General features: G+C 34.5%; 1 protein-coding gene and 1 long non-coding RNA gene across 2 annotated transcripts; both read right to left on the reverse strand.

The window, feature by feature from the left end:
- Positions 1-3,484: 3,484 nt before the first annotated feature.
- On the reverse strand, positions 3,485-3,851 carry LOC149220876 (uncharacterized). Its single transcript, XR_016248776.1, has 2 exons — positions 3,716-3,851; positions 3,485-3,579 (listed from the first exon to the last, which is right to left on the reverse strand). It is a non-coding gene; the product is annotated as an uncharacterized LOC149220876 (long non-coding RNA).
- Positions 3,852-3,858: 7 nt separating this feature from the next.
- Positions 3,859-5,545, reverse strand: LOC149220877 (uncharacterized). Its single transcript, XM_089387232.1, has 2 exons — positions 4,023-5,545; positions 3,859-3,886 (listed from the first exon to the last, which is right to left on the reverse strand). The coding sequence occupies exons 1-2, from the start codon at positions 5,543-5,545 to the stop codon at positions 3,859-3,861; spliced, it is 1,551 nt and encodes a 516-aa protein (XP_089243358.1).
- Positions 5,546-21,827: the final 16,282 nt, after the last annotated feature.

A 21,827-nucleotide genomic window follows, 5' to 3' on the forward strand; every position in this document is an offset into this window, starting at 1 on the left:
ATTAAAACTAAAAACAAGTAATAAAAAATATACAATATCATCCGCCGCTGCAACACGTATCTAAACTGAGACCAGGTCCGACAAATCAGGTATCTAAACTGAGACCAGGTCCGGGACAAATCAGTCAGCGGAATATAATAAGATGTAGACCCTTGTCTAATCACTTAATACCCAATCCCACCAAGAATAATTTTACCCATATAAGTTTGTTCTTGGGTGTCTCCTTCAGGGGGATTGAACCCAACATAGCTGCATGCAAAGCCAAGAAACTACACCCCTTAATCCATGGAATTTTCTTAATTTTGAGTAAATCCTCCTAACTGAATAAGTGGAAACTATACCAACCTGCCATCAGTCTCACCACCGAAGGCATATACCCCAATAGTGATTTCCACTTCAAAGCAACCCAATTCCGCATCTCTCCCTTACTCAGTGCAGTGAAATGCCATTTACCCACCAACGCCCGCTCTTGTAACCTGGTAACTCTATCGATAAGAACTTCGTGGCTGAAACATACCATAAGAGTCAGGGTAGCCATATTAATCGAACGATGATTTATTTTTCTCTGTCTATGACCATCCCCATGTCCATGGACATGCACGCCAAGGGATGCATGTTATCCACCTGGCCTACCCAAAGGAGTCATCTCCGGGCACGAAGTGTGCAAGTCAACTCGCCCCCCATCCCTCTCAGACCTAGTGTCATGTGGATACTTTGTCTCGGCGTCCATCGTGGCCCGGATGAAAGCCTTCTGTTGATGTAATGGATCCATCGGAAACGACACAAGTGAGAGAATAAATAGCAATAAATGAGTGACAGATAGTTAAATCGCAAACACCTGCGAATCCAGCAGCAAATCCCAACAGAACGTTTTGGGATTGCAGCGATTGATCATAAGATCATGAGTTGCATAAAAACCATACCTACATAACACCCATCGAGGGACCACGCTGGCCCAATGCACCTCAAAATAGTATTAAAACTAAAAACAAGTAATAAAAAATATACAATATCATCCGCCGGTGCAACACGTATCTAAACCGAGACCAGGTCCGGGACAAATCAGTCAGCGGAATATAATAAGATGTAGACCCTTGTCTAATCACTTAATACCCAATCCCACCAAGAGCGATTTAAATAAATGACAGAGAAGCTGTCAATCGGACTGTCGATAATCTAAAACCGCCCGGGATACAATTGATCAATACATTGGAATAGAAAACCGGTAGGTGCAGAGCCAACGCCGCTGTGAAACAGAAGAAAAAACACTAGCAAAACCAGCAGCTTTTATCCCGCCATATCAAACCCAAGCAGAATTATCTTAGTAATATACCGACAGCGTGGCGCCAAGTCCTTTTGACTCATAATCAGCCTTCGCAACAACAACAACAGCACCACCCCCACATAGTCCACCCGTGTTACACACACGGAAACCAAACTCTTTGCAGGGTCTAGAAATAATGAAAGAGTTAGTCCACCTTCTCCAGAGTGTATAATAATTTTTGGTACTGATACAAGATCCTTCCTTCTGAGAGAAGTGAGGGCATGCCAGAAAGATGAGGTCAGTCCATATTGGCATCTGTCCGCCTGTGACCAGATAAAATATGTGTTCTAATGATACAAAAAATGATGTAGGTTGCAATAAGAAATATCATCAGAATCTGAGAAATCTCAGATCGTACGTAGGAAAGAACGTAATCCAGAAATGTGCCGGGCATATTAGAAGTCACTATAGGCGAAGAGATACCCCATACCCCGATATGCCGCGGTACCCCAAACTATGGCGAGGGAAACAAATCAAGGATGGGAAGTATCTAAGGCCCGCACCGTATGCAGCGCAAACAAAATAAAAAACTACCAGACAGATATATAATATACCTCAATCCCAGCCAAATCCATGTAGTTTTGCCAAAATAGTGCATACCTGATCCTTCTACCATCGGGCAAATACACTACCTCCTGTGACACTCTTTACGACGCCATTGCTTTCTCCAGCTAAGCCTTCGAACGCAAACTTCCTCACATACTGTCCTGCCTGTGATAAAATGGAAGTCCTCTGAATTAGAAAATGTTTGAATAAAATTCGTCGTGTGGCAGTTAAACGGTCTAACAAAGGGCTTCTATAAATAGACCCAGTTGTCGATTTAAAAGAAGTTGTTAGCAACCTTCTTGTGTTCATTGATGGATATTTTCTCTTTTAGGATTTTATAAATATATAGCCGGACGAGCGCGAAGGCCGAAGAAAAAAAAGAGGAACTATTTCTCTCTGCTATGAATGGTTTATCTTGTGTTTTATTATTGTTTAATCTTTGGATTTCGAATTAATTTCTTTGGTCCATTCTTGGCTTGAAAAGCTCTGCTCTGAACACTCTTCAGTGAAGCGAAATGGATGGCATCCTAGTTTCGTAGCAATCACCAAATTCATGGAAATATTTATGCTAGAATAAATCTATGTTTTGTGAGAAAAGGTAAGTTGAAGCGCTGTTGAAGGGAGTTAAAAAAAATTAATTTTAAAGAATAAATACTTGCGGAAGAGTCAAGTTTCATTAATGTGAACATTAATTTTTTTTGTTTCAATCATCACAAGTTGAAGTGATAGAGAAATGTTTCTTGGCCAGTTCTCCGACCTTTCTTCAGCTCCATCGAATTCACAAACAAATCCCAACCCCCGACCTCATGTGTAGGCCCACCAGAAAGTCGATAGTCGGGACTATCAGCATAGAACTTGGTGAGTAGGGGAGTGAGTGACCGGCCCGGACCTCAAGTTGGGTCTGACCCATAGTCAGGAGGGACATTTCTTTGGTGAATAGAAAGAAAGCACTAACCTCGACTTATATTGGGAATCTATGTTACCAGAAACGAGAAACGGGAAACGGAACGGAAAACGAGAACGGTACGAGAAACGAGGTTTGGAGGTTTCGCATATAAGAAACGAGGAGAGAGAAAAACACCATATTAAAGGTGAATAATATAAACAAAGCATTAATCATAAACCTGTAATGTTTCTGCTCATGAAATTGTAAAAAAACAATTGTAAATACTAATTTAGTTTTAAGAAGGAAGTGATAATTTTGTAGATCAAAAAATTTAGCCATCATTAATTCCAAGAAAATAGAAAACATTGATAAGAATAAGAGATTTGAAATATAAATAATTAAATTTGTTCTTTTGAATATATATGTATCTCTAAAGTCACTTCCAACAATTCATATCAAAATGCAAGTAAACTTAATAATCTAGATTTTGAAGCTCATTTTCTGGAATAGTTGTTGAGCTTGAGCCAATTCCAAAAGAATTATTTTGGTCAGTAGACTTCATGGTATCATCAAGCATGTCTTCAGCATTGTCTTGTAGCACCTCAAGTGGAAGCTCATCATTTTCGTCATCTTGTGAACCACCATAATCCCACATTCTCGTGGGTCCAGTTTTGTATTCTAGTTGTTGTCGAGATAACAAACGTAGATTTGAGTGTACAAACACCAAATCTTGTGCCATTTTTGTGCCTAGGCGATTCCTCTTCGTTGAATGGATGAAAGCATATTCACTCCAATTTCTTTCACATGCAGAGGAACTAGTCACCTGTATAATAAAATTAAAATTATGTTAGTCATAGTCAATCAATAAATATTATAAGATAAATAATCCAAAATGAGCTTTAGAATTAATTGTTTAAACAATAAATCAATACATTAAAGGTATTTGTTATTAAGAATACCTGTGAAAGCAAACGGATAGCCAAACGATGAAGCAAGGGGGTCCCTGTACCATATTGTATCCAGAAGTCGATGGGTCCAAGTTGTTGTCTGTTGTATGCACAATCTTCATTTGCAAAGTGGTCTTCTGATCTCAAATACTTTCCTAGCTCAAACCGTAAAGTAGTGCGATCCTGACGATCGTAACACCTACTTATAAAAGTGTTCCAGTTTTGCATAACCTCTACATCTGACGATGGTTTTTTATGAAACCATTTAGGATTGAGTAAAAATGCAATTGAATGAAGAGGGCTATGAAGCATTTTCCACCTTGTCAGACTAAGTTCCCACACTTCATTTCTGGTGTCTTTGTCAATCCTAGAATTTTCATCTTCCATTATGTCATGAATCTTCTCTCTCATTTGATCCATGCTCTCAAAGACATCCCCTAAGCATGGCTGATCACTATCAAATATGCGAAGGGTGGAAACAATAGGTGTAATAAGGGTGACAATATCCTCCACTCTCCTCCAAAAATTCTCTGAAGAAAGACCAATAATGATGTCCTCAACTTTTAGGCCATCCCCAGTATGAGAACCCTTCCACCTTTGCCAATCCATTGATACCACCATCTCTCTCAAAGATTGATGCATTTTAATAAGGCGTTGAAGCATAATGAAAGCAGATGCAAATCTAGTCTCGGCACATCGAAGAAGCTGAAGTTTTGCATATTTCCTATAAATTGCTATGGATGCTGCATGATTAATAATAAAGTGTTGTAGCATCTTTGCTTCAGTTATAGTTTTATCAACCCATGCAATGTTATTAATATCTTTCAGGAGCAAATTCAAGCAATGCACAGAGCAAGGAGTCCAAAAAATTGTTGGATATTCATCCTCAATCAACCCACCAGCAAGGATATTGTTTGAGGCACTATCTGTAACAATTTGGACCACGTTTTCTCTACCAACCTCCTCTATTGCCTCTTTGAGGAGACCTGTTAGATATGGACCATCTTTTGTCTTTCCTGTAGTATCATAGGATTTTAAAAACAAAACTCCTTTTGGGCTCGAAACCAAAATATTGATAAGGGGACGATGGTTAACATCTGTCCAACCATCTGAGACAATGGAGACCCCAGATTCCTTCCAACTATCTCTAATGTCTTGAAGTCTAGCTTCAACCCGAGCCCTCTCTTCAGATAACACGGTTGTCCTCATCTTTTCATAACTAGGAGGCTTGTAACCTTTAGGAGCATTACTAACTAGATCCCTTACCATTTCTTTCCAATAAGAAGACCTACAAACATTAAAAGATATGCCATTTGCAAAAAAAAATCGTCCAATGGATGCATCGAGATTTCCCCTTCCTTTTACATCCCATAAGTTTTGAAGGTGAGAAACAGAAACTTGATGTTGAGAATAAGAGTGTGGACCACCAATTGTCAATCCACTAGGATTGTTGTTAGCTTGAACTAAACCTTCAACAATATGTCTAAGCTTTTCAAGTTCATTAAATTGCTTAATTAGAGAAGCTTTTTCTGTTTTAGGTACACTGTCACATAAAGCTGATTGTTCTTTTTTCCCCATTCCAAGTAAATGCCATCGAACTCTTCCTACATTCCCCGTTTTTTGTTTTTTACAATAAGGGCACAACCAAACCTTTGAACCAGATGATCCACTTGATCCTCCACTATAAGATTGAGTGCATTTCACAGCGGCCCATAACCTTGCCTCAAAGGCTTTTTTTGCTTCTTGATATTCTTTGCTTTGGATTTTTTTGGATGCCTCTATGGAAGATTTCTGTTGGGAAAGGGGCGGTCTACTTTGTGACATTGGTGAACTTTCTTCCATTGCAATGAGAAATGAGTGAAATAAAAAATAAATGATTCTCCTCTGCAACCAATTTTAATCTGCACAATTTATATTTGAAAATTAGTTACAGAAAATAAAATTAAAAAATTGACACCTAATTAGAAAAATATAATTAACTAAAAATTTGAAGAGAAAATCAAAGAAAATTTTGGAAAACTTAAACAAAATAAAATTATTTATCTTTTTTCAAATTTTCAAACATCTAAATCACCTTACTTCGAGCATTGGAGGGACTAGCTCGAGAGAAAAGGACTAGCTCCTGATCTCATTCATTTTACAAAATCCCATGATACATGGCTTCAGCGATATTTTAATAACTTATAACTACTTGTTCCATAACTCACTCTCTCTCTCTAAATATATGTGTGTGTGGGGCTATGCACTAGCAATAATTAGGTATGTTGATTGGTAACATTGAGTTTTCCTATTGATTTTTTCTTTTTACTCAAATACGAGTTGGATATTATATTAAAATAATAGATATTATATAATTTCAAAGTAAAATTCCTAATAATAATTCTCATCACTTTATTTAATTATATTTATTTTAAGTTTTCCAAATTAAAAATCTATTTACAAAACTTCTAAATCTTCACAACATTTGTGAAAATTTTACAAATATAAAATACCATTAAAAAAAACGTAATTGGAAAAAATCTCTAACCTAGTGGAATTTTAAGCATAGCCAAAAAAGTGTTGGGGCAAAATGGTCAACAATAGCCCACAATCTTATAAATAAATTATTTGGTAATTGTGACTATTGATCTTTACTAACTATGATTGATTGAGCTGCTTAGAGTAAGCTTTCACGATTTTTTCATTAACTTCTCACTTAGTTACAAAGAATGAATCTGCCATAGTAAGGTTTGATAATTTTGGTTAATTTTCACTGCCTTACGATTAACGGATCACAATGCAATCCATATTTTGCTTTATATTTTATTTATTGTAAATATAGTAATATTTTTCCCAAAAATTGTGAAAAGACATATTCAGTGACACTTCCAAACAACAATAACAAAATTTTTTACATCTAATATACAAGTAAAAATAAATATGAAACATCACACAAATCCCAATCTTAAAAAAAAAACTATCATAGAAAATTTACTTCATAATCAAAATTCCCCGTCAAATTTATATCAGTTATGGAGAAGTTCACTTGCAATCCTGTTCCGACTTAGATTTCTACGATTTTATTTCTATTTGTTTTCTGTCTCCCGGATAGCTTCTCCATTTTCCTATGTAAAGTCAGATTCGTTGACAATTTCCCATCAACTCCATACCTATTTACATCCTCAGCATTTCGGATTATCTCTGTACATGCTGGAATCTTTGAAGCTTTTCTTGTAATTTCCTAAACAAACGTTCGTCTTTAGCCTCCTTGATGAATTATAAAGAAAAATTCGTGTTATTTGCATGCTTTTATGTGTGAAACTATGTTTGATCTCCAAGTTGAAGGGTTCATTGAAATAATTCATTCTTGTTAAAAATGAATTACATTTCGCAGATTCTCCTGCCAAAAGAGCAACCTTAATACCTTCCATTCTTCTTCAACTGTAATATAATGCTCTTCCAGAGGATCTGTCTCTTATATTTCACTTAAATTGGAAAAAATTTAAGCAGTTTTTTTTTTCAATGTATTGAACCTTCAAGCATTTTATCTAATTTATATAAATAAATTCGATTCTATAGAAATTTATGTGATTTTTCAGATCTTTTTGCATTTCGGTTTACAGAAAACCAATTGAGGAATGTTAACGATTAAATTTTCCAAGAAATTTCTCTGTATCAAGTTTCATTTTAACAGATGTTCTTTTGCATTTTAATTGTGAAGCAGCAGATTGACAATGTCAGGTGCTGCACTAAGGCATCCCTCTTTTGTTGTCTTAAAAACCAAAGATTCAAACATGTCCTTCATGTTGATTATGTCAAGTGACAAATCATCTACAGTATCAACAAGCCTACCAAAACCCTTCGACATCTAACTAGATGTTATTAGACCCTCCTTGGCAACTTATTTCAATAGAGCCAAGATATGTGGCTGTGCACTTCTTCGTTCCATGGATAAAATTAAAACCCTGTTTACAACTTCATGATGAAAGAAAGGAACATTCAAGTCTTTTATACAACGACAACCATTTTGTTTATCACCACTCTCAACATACTCATTCAACAAGTCACTTATCTTCTTTTTTACTTAACTGGCACTAGTTTCGTTGGCTCTGTGGAGAGAGAAGTTGAAATCTCGTTGAGCTCATGAAGACATGTCCCCATTAAACTGCAGGATCAGAATTTGTGCCATAAGTGAACGATGACACAAGCCAACAATTCACTTTTGTGCCCTGGCATATAACATCATATTTTAGGTACAATTGTTGGGCATTCTTCAGTGGTAATGCTAGACCATGTAATGCATTGAATGCTACTTCAAATACTACGGTACAAAACCTTAATCCACAAAAGTACCTCAACAACTGGCATAAATCTGTTGGCTTACCTCCTTTGGGGTATATAATGTTGCGATGGTGGGTGCCAAATAAACAAATGAACATAATCTACACTTCCAAATAAACAACGCAACTCCATAAGACTGGGTATCGAATTAAAATGATATCACTCATAGTATTATGAAGTTGCTCCATATATCGCTCCATATAATCCATAACCAAATAAACAATATTATAACAGTGCTTCCAAATAAGGGTTGTCCATGCTTGTCAGTATTGTTCTCGAGAAGGTTGCGTCCAAAACGTTTTACACTATTTCTGAATTCGAGGCGGATTTCTTCTATCTATATTTACACACAAAATCGACTTTCAACGCCAAAAGTGGCTTTGGAACAAATATAGATTTTGTATCCAATTCAAAAGAGACTCTTATCAGTATTGCGCCCAATACCTTTATATACTAAAATCAAATGAGGAGCCATGCGATACAATTTCGTTTCAATATATGCTTGAAAAATGAATGATCTTTTCTCGAGATCCTTCAAAAACTATGTGAATCTTAAGGAGGATTCCAGAAAGGATTTAGAGGCGGGGTATGATGTGGAAATGGTAGGCATTAACGAAGAAAAAAACCTAGGACAATTCTTTGAGGAAGTTGAGGATGTGAAAAATGATATGGAATCGGTGGAAGGACTGTCAAGGAAGCTGCAAGCTTCACATGAAGAAAGCAAAACCATCCACAACGCGAAAACCATAAAGAATTTGAGAGACACGATGGATAAAGATGTGGAAGCAGTATTAAAAAAATCTAAGTTGATTAAAGGGAAGCTTGAAGCTCTTGATAAGGCCAATATTGCAAGCAGGAGACTACCAGGCTCAGACCTAATGCTCTTGGAGTTTTTTTTCGTTTGTTCCCTGTTTCCCGGATATTGCCAAGCTCGGTACACAAAGGTAAATGTATTGCAACTATTTTTAACATCAGGCATGACATCTCATTAAAAAAACCAGAGATTGAAGTTCTTAGGCAGTACCTTTTGACAATAGAATTGACAATGCTGTTGAAGATAACTCAACGGGGGCCTGAAGCTGCTTGGCTCTGATTGTGCCTTGCTTGTGCCTGGCTTGCATCTGAGTAATGATGGGTTCGCTCTGGTCTTCTGCTTAAATCCTTGACAACTGGTGTTTTTCTTTGACAGCTCTCTCTGTTCTCTCAAAAATACAGCAGTTTTTTCTTCAGCTGTCGCTCACAATAAACTGGAGTGCTTAGGCTTAATTTCCAGAAAACTAATAGTCCACTGCACCAGACTAACAGTGAACTGCGAATTAAACTCGATTCAACCTCTGTATCCAAAAAACTAACAATCAATTGCTAATTAAACTCCATTTAACGGACGGTTTGAAAAAATTACATTTAACCCGAGTTCGAAAAAATAAATTTAACTGAAGTCTATCTGGAAACGGTGAGAAGAAACGGTTTCGTTTCGCGGGAAACTGTTTCTTGCCCGTGGAAACGAAAACGGCCGTTGCAGACGGCGTTTCTAGCTGGGTTGCGTTTCGGTGAAGGTTTCGGCCAGAAACAGGGGATAACGTCCCGTTTCTGGTAACTAGGTTGGGAATCATAAAAGGTTTGGAAACTGGCCGTGAACCATTTCTTTGAACGTTTGTTTTGTTGAAGATAATAGAGAATATCTTAGGATAGGTAGAATTGGTTCATGTAACTTCAAGATAGGAATTAGTTTATATTTTTTAGGATGTTGTTCTAATTTCCCTAAAACCATGTATTCTATTTAATGTGTAATGTGCATGAGCAATGTAGAGCGTTCTGCAGAGCCAGACTCTCCTGGTTCAGACTCTCTTTCATAGAGTTGACCAGTGCGTTTTATTTCTTTAATATAAACATTACCATTGCTTTGTTGAAGATAATGGAGAATATCTCGTGAAGACTATGAGGAAGTTAAAGGAGGACCACAAGGTCAAGTATTGTGTGACGAGGCTAATAGGACATGCAACACTATGGTGGGATGAGCTCTAGGTAAACCAAAGTAAAAAAAAGAAAAGCCAAGATTAAAAGCTGGGATAGGATGGTGACTAAATTGAAGAGAAAATTTATGGCTATGGATTACCAACCGATTTTGCTCAAATAATTACAAAATTCGAGACACAAATCTATGACAGTGAAAGAATCCATGGAGGAATTTTTATTGGTTGAACATAAGAGCACGTCACATTGTGGAGGTTGTGGAGAAGGTGGTGGCACATAAATGGCATGGAATTTGAATTTGAAAATGAAATCAACCTCTTACCCTTCAATACTATGGAGGATGCCTATGAGGTAGCATTGAGGGCAGAAGAAAAGTTGGCAAGGAAGCATAGCCAAAGCAACAAAGGAAGGAGTATAGATAGAGGGAAAGGGTCTCCCAAAATGGGAAAATCCGAGAATCCAAGAGAAGAATGACATGAAGAGAAATTGAAGAAATTAGGAAATGCGTCCTTGAGCTCTTGGACAAAGGGATGATTAGAGAAACCTTAAGACCTTGTCCTATAACAGTTGTCTTGAGTCCCAAAAAAGATGGGGGTTGCAGGATGTGCACTCATTTTAGATCTATTAATAGGATAACCATCATGTATAGATTCCATTTTCTCTACATGAATGACATAATGCATTGTCTCAGTGGTGCCAAATATTTTTCCAAAATAGATTAAAAGAGCCAGTACCATAAAACTTGAAGTGTTATTTTCTCCAAACAAAGTTAAGTTTATTTAGGATTTTTAATTTCTACTTAAGGGATGAAAATGGTGGACCCTCAAAAGGTAAAAACCATTAAGGATTGACCTTATCCAAACAACATTCATGAAGAGAGAAGCTTCCATGCATTGGCCAACTTTTACAGAAATTTATTCAAAATTTCAACTGAATTTGTGCACATATAGTGGAGACAATTAAAAAGGAACAACACCATTTTAGATGGAAAACAACAATAGAAGAAGAGTTGCAATTGTTGAATAATAAAATCACATAGTAACATGTTTTATCTTTTCTTGATTTCAAAAATCCTTTTCAAGTCCAATGTGAAACTAATGGAATATCGCTCGGAGTTGTCCTTATCCAAGATGAAAAAGCAGTTGTGTATTTCAATGAGAAAATGAATGACACCAAACCGAAGTATTCTACCTATGGTAACGAGTTTTATGCAATAATTCAATCTCTCAAGAAAGTGGAGCCAATATCTTATTCCTAAGGAGTTTATTATGTACACAGAGAACAAAGCATTGCAATTTATAACCAAATACGACAAGCTAAACTAAAGACATGTGAAATGGATTGAATACATGCACATCTTTTATTTTGTTTTGAATAATATTAATGGAAGCACTAACAAATGTGTTCATGGTTTGAGTAGGAGATGTTTAATTTTGCAGGAATAAGTTAAGACTGTTGGATGGAAATCTATGAAGCATGTGAAAACCCTGTGATCTAAGATCGAAGCCCATGGCTTGAGTATAATTTGGTTCCGGAAGGGTTGTTCTTTAAGGGAAGCAAGCTATGCATTCCCTGAGGATCAATGAGAGATAATCTGTTGAAGGAGAAACATAGTGGAGGACTTGTCGTCATTTCAGCTACAACAAGATCTATGCATAGTTAATCTCTTTTTATTATTATCTAGGCATGAAGGTAGATGTTAAAAGGTTCATGGATAGGTGAAATGTTTTCCAACATGCTAATGGGAGATATAAGAATGAAGGGCTATATCAACAACTTCCCATATCTAACAGGCCTTCAAAAGCCATATGTATGAATTTTGTTTTGGGTTTTCCAAGAAATGAGAGGAAAGATGACTTAACTTTCGTAGTAGTGGACATGTTTTCCAAAAGGGAACACCTTATACCCTATTAAAAAATAAATGATGCTTCTCATATTGCAAATATGTTTTTCTGAGAAGTGGTGAGACTACATGGACTTCCTAGGACCATTGTCTTAGGCCGAGACACCCAATTTGTTGGACATTTCTAAAGAAATTTATGGAAGAAATTGGGGCAAAACTTAACCTATAAGTGAGCTTATCATCCCCAAATTGATGGACAGATTGAAGTGGGTAATAGAAGACTTGAAAATTTACTAAGGAGTCTAGTTGATGAACATAATAAGAAATGGGATCAAGTTATCCAATAAGTTGAATTTTTTTATAACGATTCTCCTATTAGGAGCACATGCAAATTCCTTTTCAGATTGTGTATGGAATGCATTTGAGGGGTATTTTTGAACTCCAACACTTTGGGAAGGAGTATATCAAAGTGTTGATGCGGAAGAGTTCGCTACAACAATGCAAACGATGCATGAGCAAGATAAAGGGTAGTTATATGAAAGAAATATTAAATATAAGCGGAGAGCTTATCTCAAGTGAAGGGATGTGCATTTTGAAGTTGCGGATATGATTTTAACACATATGAGGAAGAAAAAGTTCCTGAAGCATAAATACAACATGCTAAAACTAAAGAAAATTGGTCCTTGCAAGGTCTTGAGGAAGTTCTTGGCAAATGCTTATGAGATTGAATTACCCCCTAATATAGCTATTTCCTCTATATTTAATATTGTAAACTTGTATTCTTATAACAACCTTGAGAAAATGAACAAAATGAAAAAGAATAGATTTCATGGTACATCCCATAAGTTATAAATGGAACTAACCCTTCATAAAAAATTCATAAAAAAAACCATAACCAAAATTTATTACGAGTACTTGGTGAAATGGAAAGGTATTTTCGTTGAAAATGTAGTTTGGATGGATGAAGCAAATATTCATGGAAACATTGTTGTAGACCTCATGGGCAAGATTCCATGAAACCTTTTTGTTCCAAGGGAGTTTGATGCACGAGCATTACTTCACATTTTGTTTCAAAACTGTTTTTTTAAATATATTATACTTACTTTCTGTTATGTGTCTGAGACACCTTATCTAATGTGTTTTCTTCTAGTAGATGTGTCCCTTTTAAGGGACAATTGTTTTGTTTGTTAGCAAGGGGCTTCTAGGAATACAACCAATCTTTTATTTAGGAGAAGCTTATATTAGGATCCTACCTTTGTTCGTTGTTGGATATTTTATCTTTTCAAAATTGATATATATGTATGCTTCCAGGTCTCCCGAGCACCAACATCGGAGAAAAATAAAAAGAAACTATTTCATTGTGCTATTAATGGTTTATGTCATGTTCTATTATTTTCTGATCTCTGGATTTCAAATTAATTCCTATGGTCCATTCTTTACTGGAAAATATTTGCACCAAATAACTATTTAGTGAAGAAAAAAGGACGGTACGCTAGTTTCTGACAGTCAGCAAATTCCTGGAGATGTTTATGATATAGTAAATCTGTGTTTTGTGAGACAAGGCGAGCTGAAGCCCTGTTGAACGGAGTTAAAAATAAAAATAAAAAATTCTCAAGCATAAATCCTTGTGGAAGAGTTGAGTTTCACTGATGTAAAATTCTCCGTTTTATTCATCTAAGTTGAAGTGATAGATTAGTAGTTGGAGGTCGTGTTAGAAATTCTACAGTTTTAACAATGATTCTGCATGCGGAATAAACTCAAAGAATCATTAAACCTTATTGCCCAGGGATACGAGTTACCTCCAGCCATTGGTGATTTATTGATGCAGGCCACAGTCCACAAGCTTCTCCTTCAGCACTCCAGCTTCTGTCCAAGCAAAAGAACACAAAATTCTGAAGGCACTTCCGAGCTCTGCTATCTCAGCTAGATGGTGTAGAACTGAAGGGGATTGAGATCTGAGCTTGGGGACCAACAGATAAACATATAGCTAAGCTTCCATCAAGCTTCCAAAGGCTATGTGTTAGAAAAACCACAAATCAAGGTAGAGATGAGATCAAAGTAATGGACCACTTTAGTAGCTCCCAATTATTAATTTAGTAATTGCAGTTGATTTTCTTAACTCAAGGAAACTACTGCAGTTGGTTTCCATAAGTTAAGAAAAGCTGCAACTCCATAAATCAAGGTAGCTTTTGTGTTAAATTAATGGAGCTTAACATTCTCCCACTTGGTCCATACTTCCAAACTTAATGTCTCAACTTAAAAACCATTGATAATCTGTATTAAGTAATAGATACATGAATCATGGCGATAAGTCCTCTAATGACGAGTATTACCTTCCATGTATTACTATGCATTTATTCTTATTATAATTTATGTGGCAACAATTTCTTAATGAATAAACCCTATGTTTATTCTTGGTCCTTCTTAAATGAATTTTCTCAAATCAACTTAAGGTGCACATAATATGAGAAAAAACATCACAATAATTAAGAATTTCATTAACATTGTCCATACAATGAAAAAACTGCATAATGGAACCAAGTCCCATATTCAATACATGATCCTTGAAATTAACTGTGGCATGCCCTTAATCAAAGGATCATTGATCATTAACTCAGTGCTGACGTGCTCAATGACCACTTTCTTTTCTTTAACACGTTCCCTTATAGCTAAATACTTAATGTCGATGTGTTTATTTCGACTCCCACTTTTTTAGCCATAAAACCAGCAGCTGAATTATCACAATATATTCTCAATGGCTTAGATATACAATCCATAATTCTAAGCCCAGAAATGAAATTCTTAAGCCATACACCATGTAAAGCAGCCTCAAAACATGATATACATAAGCATGTAGTCTTTGGTCCCTTGAAGGTACCTCATTACTTTCTTTGCAGCTCTCCAGTGGTCTAAACCTAGATCACTCTGATATCGTCCCAACATTCCCACAACAAATGCAATGTCAGGTCTTGTGCAGACTTGAGCATATATTAGGAATTGCTGATCTCTTAGGTCTAGTAGATCTTCTTAATGTTGTACCATCATCTTCCTGAGAAGTATGTGGTTCAACTTGTTGTTCAAAAGTTCTTGGAAACTCTTGAACTCCTTGATCTACTGGAATATCGTCAGCAGCTTGTGGAACTTCAACAATTGGTTGTTCAACACCAGTTTGTACTTGAGGGGTGCTACGATAATAACCAATCTTTCACTTGAAGTGGAAGGTTGAGATTCTGAATGATCTTTCTCAGAAACTATGTTTCTGGTTTGATCACTCCCACTGATCAAGTCATTTTCAAGAAACTTTGCATTTCCTGATTCCACAATCCTAGTGCTGTGAGATGGACAATAAAATCTGTAAGTATGTATGATTTCTAATATGTCTGAACTCCTATTGGCACCTTTCTTTGACTTGTTGGTCTGCTTTCCCTTTATGCAGTCCACACAAGTCTCAAGATCAGTAAAATCTAGAGTATTAAGTATTCCTTCATTTACCAATCCTTTAATTCTATCTATGGAGATATGACCTAGTCTCCGGTGTCATAATTTAGAGGAATCTTCATTAATAACTTTCATGTTTTACCAATGTAAATCATGCTAAAAAGAATTGAATCAAATGACATGAAAATTGCCTGTGGGCTAAATTTTCAATTCAAACAGACTCAATAAAACTTTATGAACTTTCATGTTTTACCAATGTAAAACATGCTAAAAAGAATTTGTTTCTTGGCCAACACACAGCAAGGCAGAGGTAAAATTTCAGCTCCGATACCAAATGTTAGAAAACTAATAAACTTGAACAGTGATTCTACATGCGGAATAAACTCAAAGAATCATTAAACCTTATTGCCCAGGGATACGAGTTACCTCCAGCCATTGGTGATGTATTGATGCAGGCCACAGTCCACAAGCTTCTCCTTCAGCACTCCAGCTTCTGTCCAAGCAAAAGAACACAAAATTCTGAAGGCACTTCCGAGCTCTGCTATCTCAGCTAGATGGTGTAGAACTGAAGGGGATTGAGATCTGAGCTTGGGGACCAACAGATAAACATATAGCTAAGCTTCCATCAAGCTTCCAAAGGCTATGTGTTAGAAAAACCACAAATCAAGGTAGAGATGAGATCAAAGTAATGGACCACTTTAGTAGCTCCCAATTATTAATTTAGTAATTGCAGTTGATTTTCTTAACTTAAGGAAACTACTGCAGTTGGTTTCCATAAGTTAAGAAAAGCTGCAACTCCATAAATCAAGGTAGCTTTTGTGTTAAATTAATGGAGCTTAACAGGTCGGTCCTCCAACCTCTCTTTCGCTCAATCGATTTTGCAAAAAAAGTCCGGACTTGTGTGTAGGTACACTGAACATTCGTTAATTGAGTGAATAAAGTTGAAGTGATAGTACACGGATAAGCTTAACGGTAAGTTTACTGGGCCAAGCTCAAGAGACCATGGTTCAAATCTCATTGAGTATATGACCTGCTGTGATGGCCCCCCTTGACAGCATAAAAGTCTTGCTTTACTAAAATCATAAGATATAGTGACATCCATGAGAATCCTGCCTCTCATTTGAAATTTGAAACTCCCGCCTATTTGAAATTTGAAAATGATACATAGCGCCTTCCATAAATATGGCAAAGACCGTCCTACTCGTAATTTGTTTTTCCATCTTTCTGCTAATCTTACCAGCTCAAAAAATACATGAAATTAACGGATGTCTTTTCGAGACACACAGACTTCAGCGAAGACAGTCACCACTCCACTTGTTAGTGAATGCAGCAATAACAAGTTTATGAACAGGTTTTTCTCGTTGATATTATAAACAATTTGTTATTGGTGGTTTTTTTATTTTTTATTTTCTTTTGGCTGGTACTATGAATATCACTGACCTCCGTGCTCGCTCAATGTTTTAGCGGGTCCAGCATCAGAGAAAGTCCTTGGTTTTAAAATTATGACCCAATCGGTGGCATTCTTAGGGTTATTTCTACTTTTAGTTTTTGGTTTATAAATAATTCTATTTTGCTGAGAATATAAACAGTTTGTTCCCGTTATTTTTTATATTACAAACCATGTGTTTTTGCTTATATTATTTTTGACGGCATTATAAACTGAAAATCTCTTATTTCTTTTTCATTTTTACAGCTATTGGCTACCGTTATTCCCACCTCAAGTTATTTTTTCTTTCAGTGTTTTTTTCCAATTATTTTTGAGTTACTCTTTGCTTTTTAATTAGGGGATAATAGCAAGTGTGATTAAATGTTGGAAGGCTAGATAGTTGCAGAAGTTAGAATTCAAATCTAGATTTGTTCTTTATTTACAAATGTATGTTTTGATGTTTCCTTGTATCTTTATTTGCTAACTAAACAATTTAGGGAGTTTTTGCTCTTAAATTTTGAAGTACACAAGTCTAGAAGTAAAGAATTGTGTTTTTAACAATTTATTCTTATGTGGGAAATTAAAATAAACAATTATGATGATATGTAGCTATGCAAAAGTAAGCAAATAAATATAATAATTCTTATTTTCAATTAATTCATAAAAACCCTTGTTCCAATTTAAATAGATATTTTTGTGTTAAAAATTGGTATATGATTTTTTAGTGTAAAAAATTGGTATATCTTTTATCCTTAAAAGATCACGTAAAGAATTGACAAATATAATATAATATGTTCTTCTTATGTTGAATTCACCAGTCAACTAATAGTGAAGATAAACATCTTGCCACAATTTTAGTATTTAAATTAGCCTTTAGTTCATCAAGGAAAAGCATTATATTATCTTACCTTATGTAATGTTATACTTAAAAAAACATAATTTTATAAAACTACTTATTAGTGTGCTTAAAGGTTAACATTTTTTTATTACTACATTTCAGCCCTTCATATTGTAATTAAAAATAAGAAAATTTTATTATATAATATATATTTTTAAATATATTTAAAAACTAAAATTTATTAATTTATTACTTCTACATATTTTATATTATTATTTTAATCAAATTAAATAATACAATTTTTTATATTTATTATTAATTTTATTTAAAATAAAAAAATATATATAAAGTTATACAATTTATTTTATATTTAATTAAACTTATTTTTTATAATTTAATTGAATTTATTTTTTATTTATATATATATACACCATTTTATAAACTTTTAATTGATAACTAATATGAATCACTATTCACATAATTTTTTACGAACTGAGATACTTATTCAATGAGTATATTCAATGAGAATACATTATAACCATCCAACATGTATGCATTATTTTTAATATGATGCTATGCACAAAATAGTGTATAATAATTTATATGTTTATTTTTAAAAGGATAAAATGTATCCATAGATAGTTATTATTAGCTACTTGAATGCCACTTGGGAAACTAAACCAATAATATATGTTCAAAACTTTACAATTTTGTATTATATAGTCTACCAAGTAGTCTCTCAACATGGAAGTAAGACTAGAAAGTAAAATAAAACATGAGTTGATAGATTTAAAAACACTACATTATGACTGATTTTCTTCTTGAAAGATATGACTCACTTCATCATCATTCAGTTGGAGAGTCCACCAGAGTGGGTGGCTAGAGCAGTGTCATTTTTTGAAGAGGAAGTAAAAGTTTTCCAATTTCTTGGCTAGAATCGAGACTTTGTTGAGTCTATCCACCTTGTCCATTAATTTTTCCATGTAGATGGTCATTTCCTGCTGAGAGTATGCTCTATCAGTGAGAACTTGTTGTAGAAATATGGTGGTAGAATTGCAACTGCTCAAGAAATTTAATCTAAATCAAGAGACACAATTCTACTCTACTGATCTGCAGGAATTAATTCACAATTTAGAACAACATTCACAAACATGCATCAATCACATACATAAGTACATAGATGTATCGAAGGGAAACCAACTGGTAAAAACCCCTTAAGCTTACTTGCATTATTCAAATTAATAAATAATCTATTACAATTGCTAGCTCTAACTCTAAGCTCAACTTGCAAAAAAAATAATTGTTCTCTCTGCTCAATTAGAAGTTCTGACCCAGACTTAATCAATTTATGCCCCCACCAGGGCTCTTATTTCCTTGTGCAAATCTTGAGGAAATTAAACCCTATTCTTTAGGAATTTCCTCTAAACTGATTGTGCAGTTCCCAACGATTGATCATTGATTGCATGCAACACTTGTACACTCCATACTAGTCTATAATTGATGTTACACTACCTTGGAATCTCCACCACAACTAAGTTATTCAAATTCCTTGTATGCATGACTATTTTTGGTTGATTGATCAGTTAATTGGATGATCTCTGAGTTAGACTAATGTCCCATTGCACAACTGACCTCCAACTAGTTCTATCAAATGTTAGAACTAGTTTTACTGAGTACAACTGGAAATAACTGAACTAGATTGCTATAAATTAGTAACCAACACATGCAAACTAAAGTCCAAGCCCACTAACACAAATTTATTGAGCTAACTGATTGACAAGAGCCATGACACACTAGTTAACTGCTTCCAAGTTGTCCGTTGATGTGAAAATTTTGAATTTTCTCATTCTGACCAAGGCTAAGTCAAATTAAGCCTTTCTTGCTACACTTCTCAACACTCTTCCCATGAGTGTTTTAGTATGTTAGTAAATATTAATGGTTTGCATGTAAGAGGAGTTGCATTCTCTTGTAGAGTTACCCACGCCAAGTATCCATTCACTGGTTTCACGGTCCAATTTCCTCCATGGAATTAATCTTCTGGCTTCTTAGTCTTGTTCCTCAACATCAAACATTACTCTTTGGACTGTTTCAGGGATAATTTCTCTCAGGGAAAATTTTAAGAACCACCCTAAATTTATATGTATAATAAATGGGCTAATCCCCATGATACATAGGAAAAGTGGGAGGCGATTTTATCAATAATATAATATGTATATATAATTTTTTTGGCGAATCTTTCACCAGATTATATTATCAGTGATGGAGAATCTTTCACTGAATTATAAAATCTTGTAAGATCTTGGCAAATCTTTTGCTGAATAATAAAACATTGTGAAGTCTTGGCAAATGTTTTGTTAAAGTATGAAACCATATATGATAATAAGAAAACATATTCATTAAACTGTAATATAATAACATACATGTTTGGAAAAAAGAAACATAATTTTCTCTTCCTACAAACAATGTTCCAAGTTTCAGTGACCGTGTTTGTCAAGGTTCTTACAATACACTCTTTCATATCCTTCTATTAGTTTTGATAATATTCCAGAACAAAGTTCTTGTAGGTGTTGATATTGACAACGAATTCTGTCAAGGTAGGAGAGATTAATCTTTTCTCTACAACTTTTGTCAAGCTACCACTTTTTTCAAGTTATCAAATTTCTTTCTTATTTCATAGACTCCAACTGCGAGATTAAAAAAAAAAACACATCAAGTTTGTTTACCCCAACATGCCAACAAGTAGCAAGCCCCAGCTATATTATATAAGAAAGTATTAGGTATCCCAAAGGCTTGAAGGGGATCTAATTGAAAGAAGTGATCATTGTGAGAATCCTTCCAATCAATATATGAATATATAAATGTAGATTTATTATTATTTTAATTGGAAATATTCAATTAAATAATATGAATAATATAAATGTATATTTATTATTATTTTAATTGGAAATATTCAATTAAATAATAAAATTTAATTAGGTCTCTCCCAATCTAAATTGCTTATTAGCATAATTCACTACCCTCATAGCTCTCGCATTTTTTAACAATATTGTAACATGTAGATTAATTTCCTTTTTGGTGAACAATCTCCACCTTTTAGTAAAATAAGGTGTAGTGGCTCCAACCCCTACAGATCATTAGGACACACTAAGAATAGCACAGAAGATGAAAGGTTGTACAAACCAGCTTATTTTTCAAACAACTAATCCAACATCAGTACCTAAACTTTTTCATGAAGATATCATATTGAGAATGTTTGAAAAATTGTGAGAAATCTTCTGCGAGGGTGATGTGGAAAGAGTGATAAGGTTTCATTGTTTTGAATTTTTTTTGTTAAATCAGAAAAAGTTAAAAACCAATATTAATGGAGATATTGGTATTTTTTACTAAATTTTGTGAAGTGACTAAATGTAGCTTTAACCATTCACCTTAAAATGTTTTTAAAATATAATTTCCTAAAGTTCATTATCATAAAAACCAACCTATATCGATCTTAACTCCACATCTACCACTCTTAGGGGGATGAAATATAATTATCCCTCTGAGCACTTGGTAGACCCAGAATTAAGATGGATCTAAGATGATAGAATTTCCCCTTTAAATAGTCTATGCTCACATGAATACCATGGTATTACCATGGATTATCATAAACCTGGAACTTAAAAATTACTATTAGTAATTTATAAAAATTAATAAAATTAATAATTGATTTTTATTTTATTTTTTATTTTAGCCAAGTTAAAATGTTTAACATACATTAAATTACAACATCCATTTTTACTCTTGATCCACCAAGCCCCGAGAGGGATCAAATATTTTTTCACTCTATGCTAGTTTGCAAATCACGATATTTGATCCCTCTATCACGATATTTGATCCCTCTCGGGGCTTAGTAGAACGAGAGTAAAGATGGATCTATGCTGGTTTAATTCCCCCATTTAAATAGGCTACATTCCACATGAATACCATGGGTCAATACCATGTGCCATTTTTTTTTATTAATACTAATATTAGGGTTAATAATGTTTTTTTGCATGGTATTAATAATAATCTAGCCCATGGTATTTGGCCCATAATATTTTTCCCATAGGTTTCACCTAAATATAACACATTTTTTAAGTGTTCGTAAATATAAGGTGACTTATGGAGTAAATATAAAAAAATGTTTTATTTGTTTACCATACCTCTCGTTTATTTATATTTTTATTAATTTACCATACCTCTTTTACAAATATGGTATTTGGCCCATAGAATTCACTTAAATAAAACCTCTTTTTTGAGCCTTCAT

The sequence above is a fragment of the Pinus tabuliformis genome, chromosome Q (genome assembly GCF_031772625.1).
Source record: "Pinus tabuliformis cultivar Carrire ecotype Pingquan chromosome Q, CPIR1, whole genome shotgun sequence".
Lineage (NCBI taxonomy): Eukaryota > Viridiplantae > Streptophyta > Pinopsida > Pinales > Pinaceae > Pinus > Pinus tabuliformis.

What these genes read in the sequence shown, in the direction of transcription:
- LOC149220877 (XM_089387232.1), bottom strand. Translation starts at nt 5,545, where the DNA reads ATGGAAGAAAGTTCACCAATGTCACAAAGTAGACCGCCCCTTTCCCAA. An exon ending in TGGGAACTTAGTCTGACAAG is followed by an intron (nt 3,887 to 4,022) that starts GTGGAAAATGCT and finishes TACGATCGTCAG; the next exon opens with GATCGCACTACTTTACGGTT.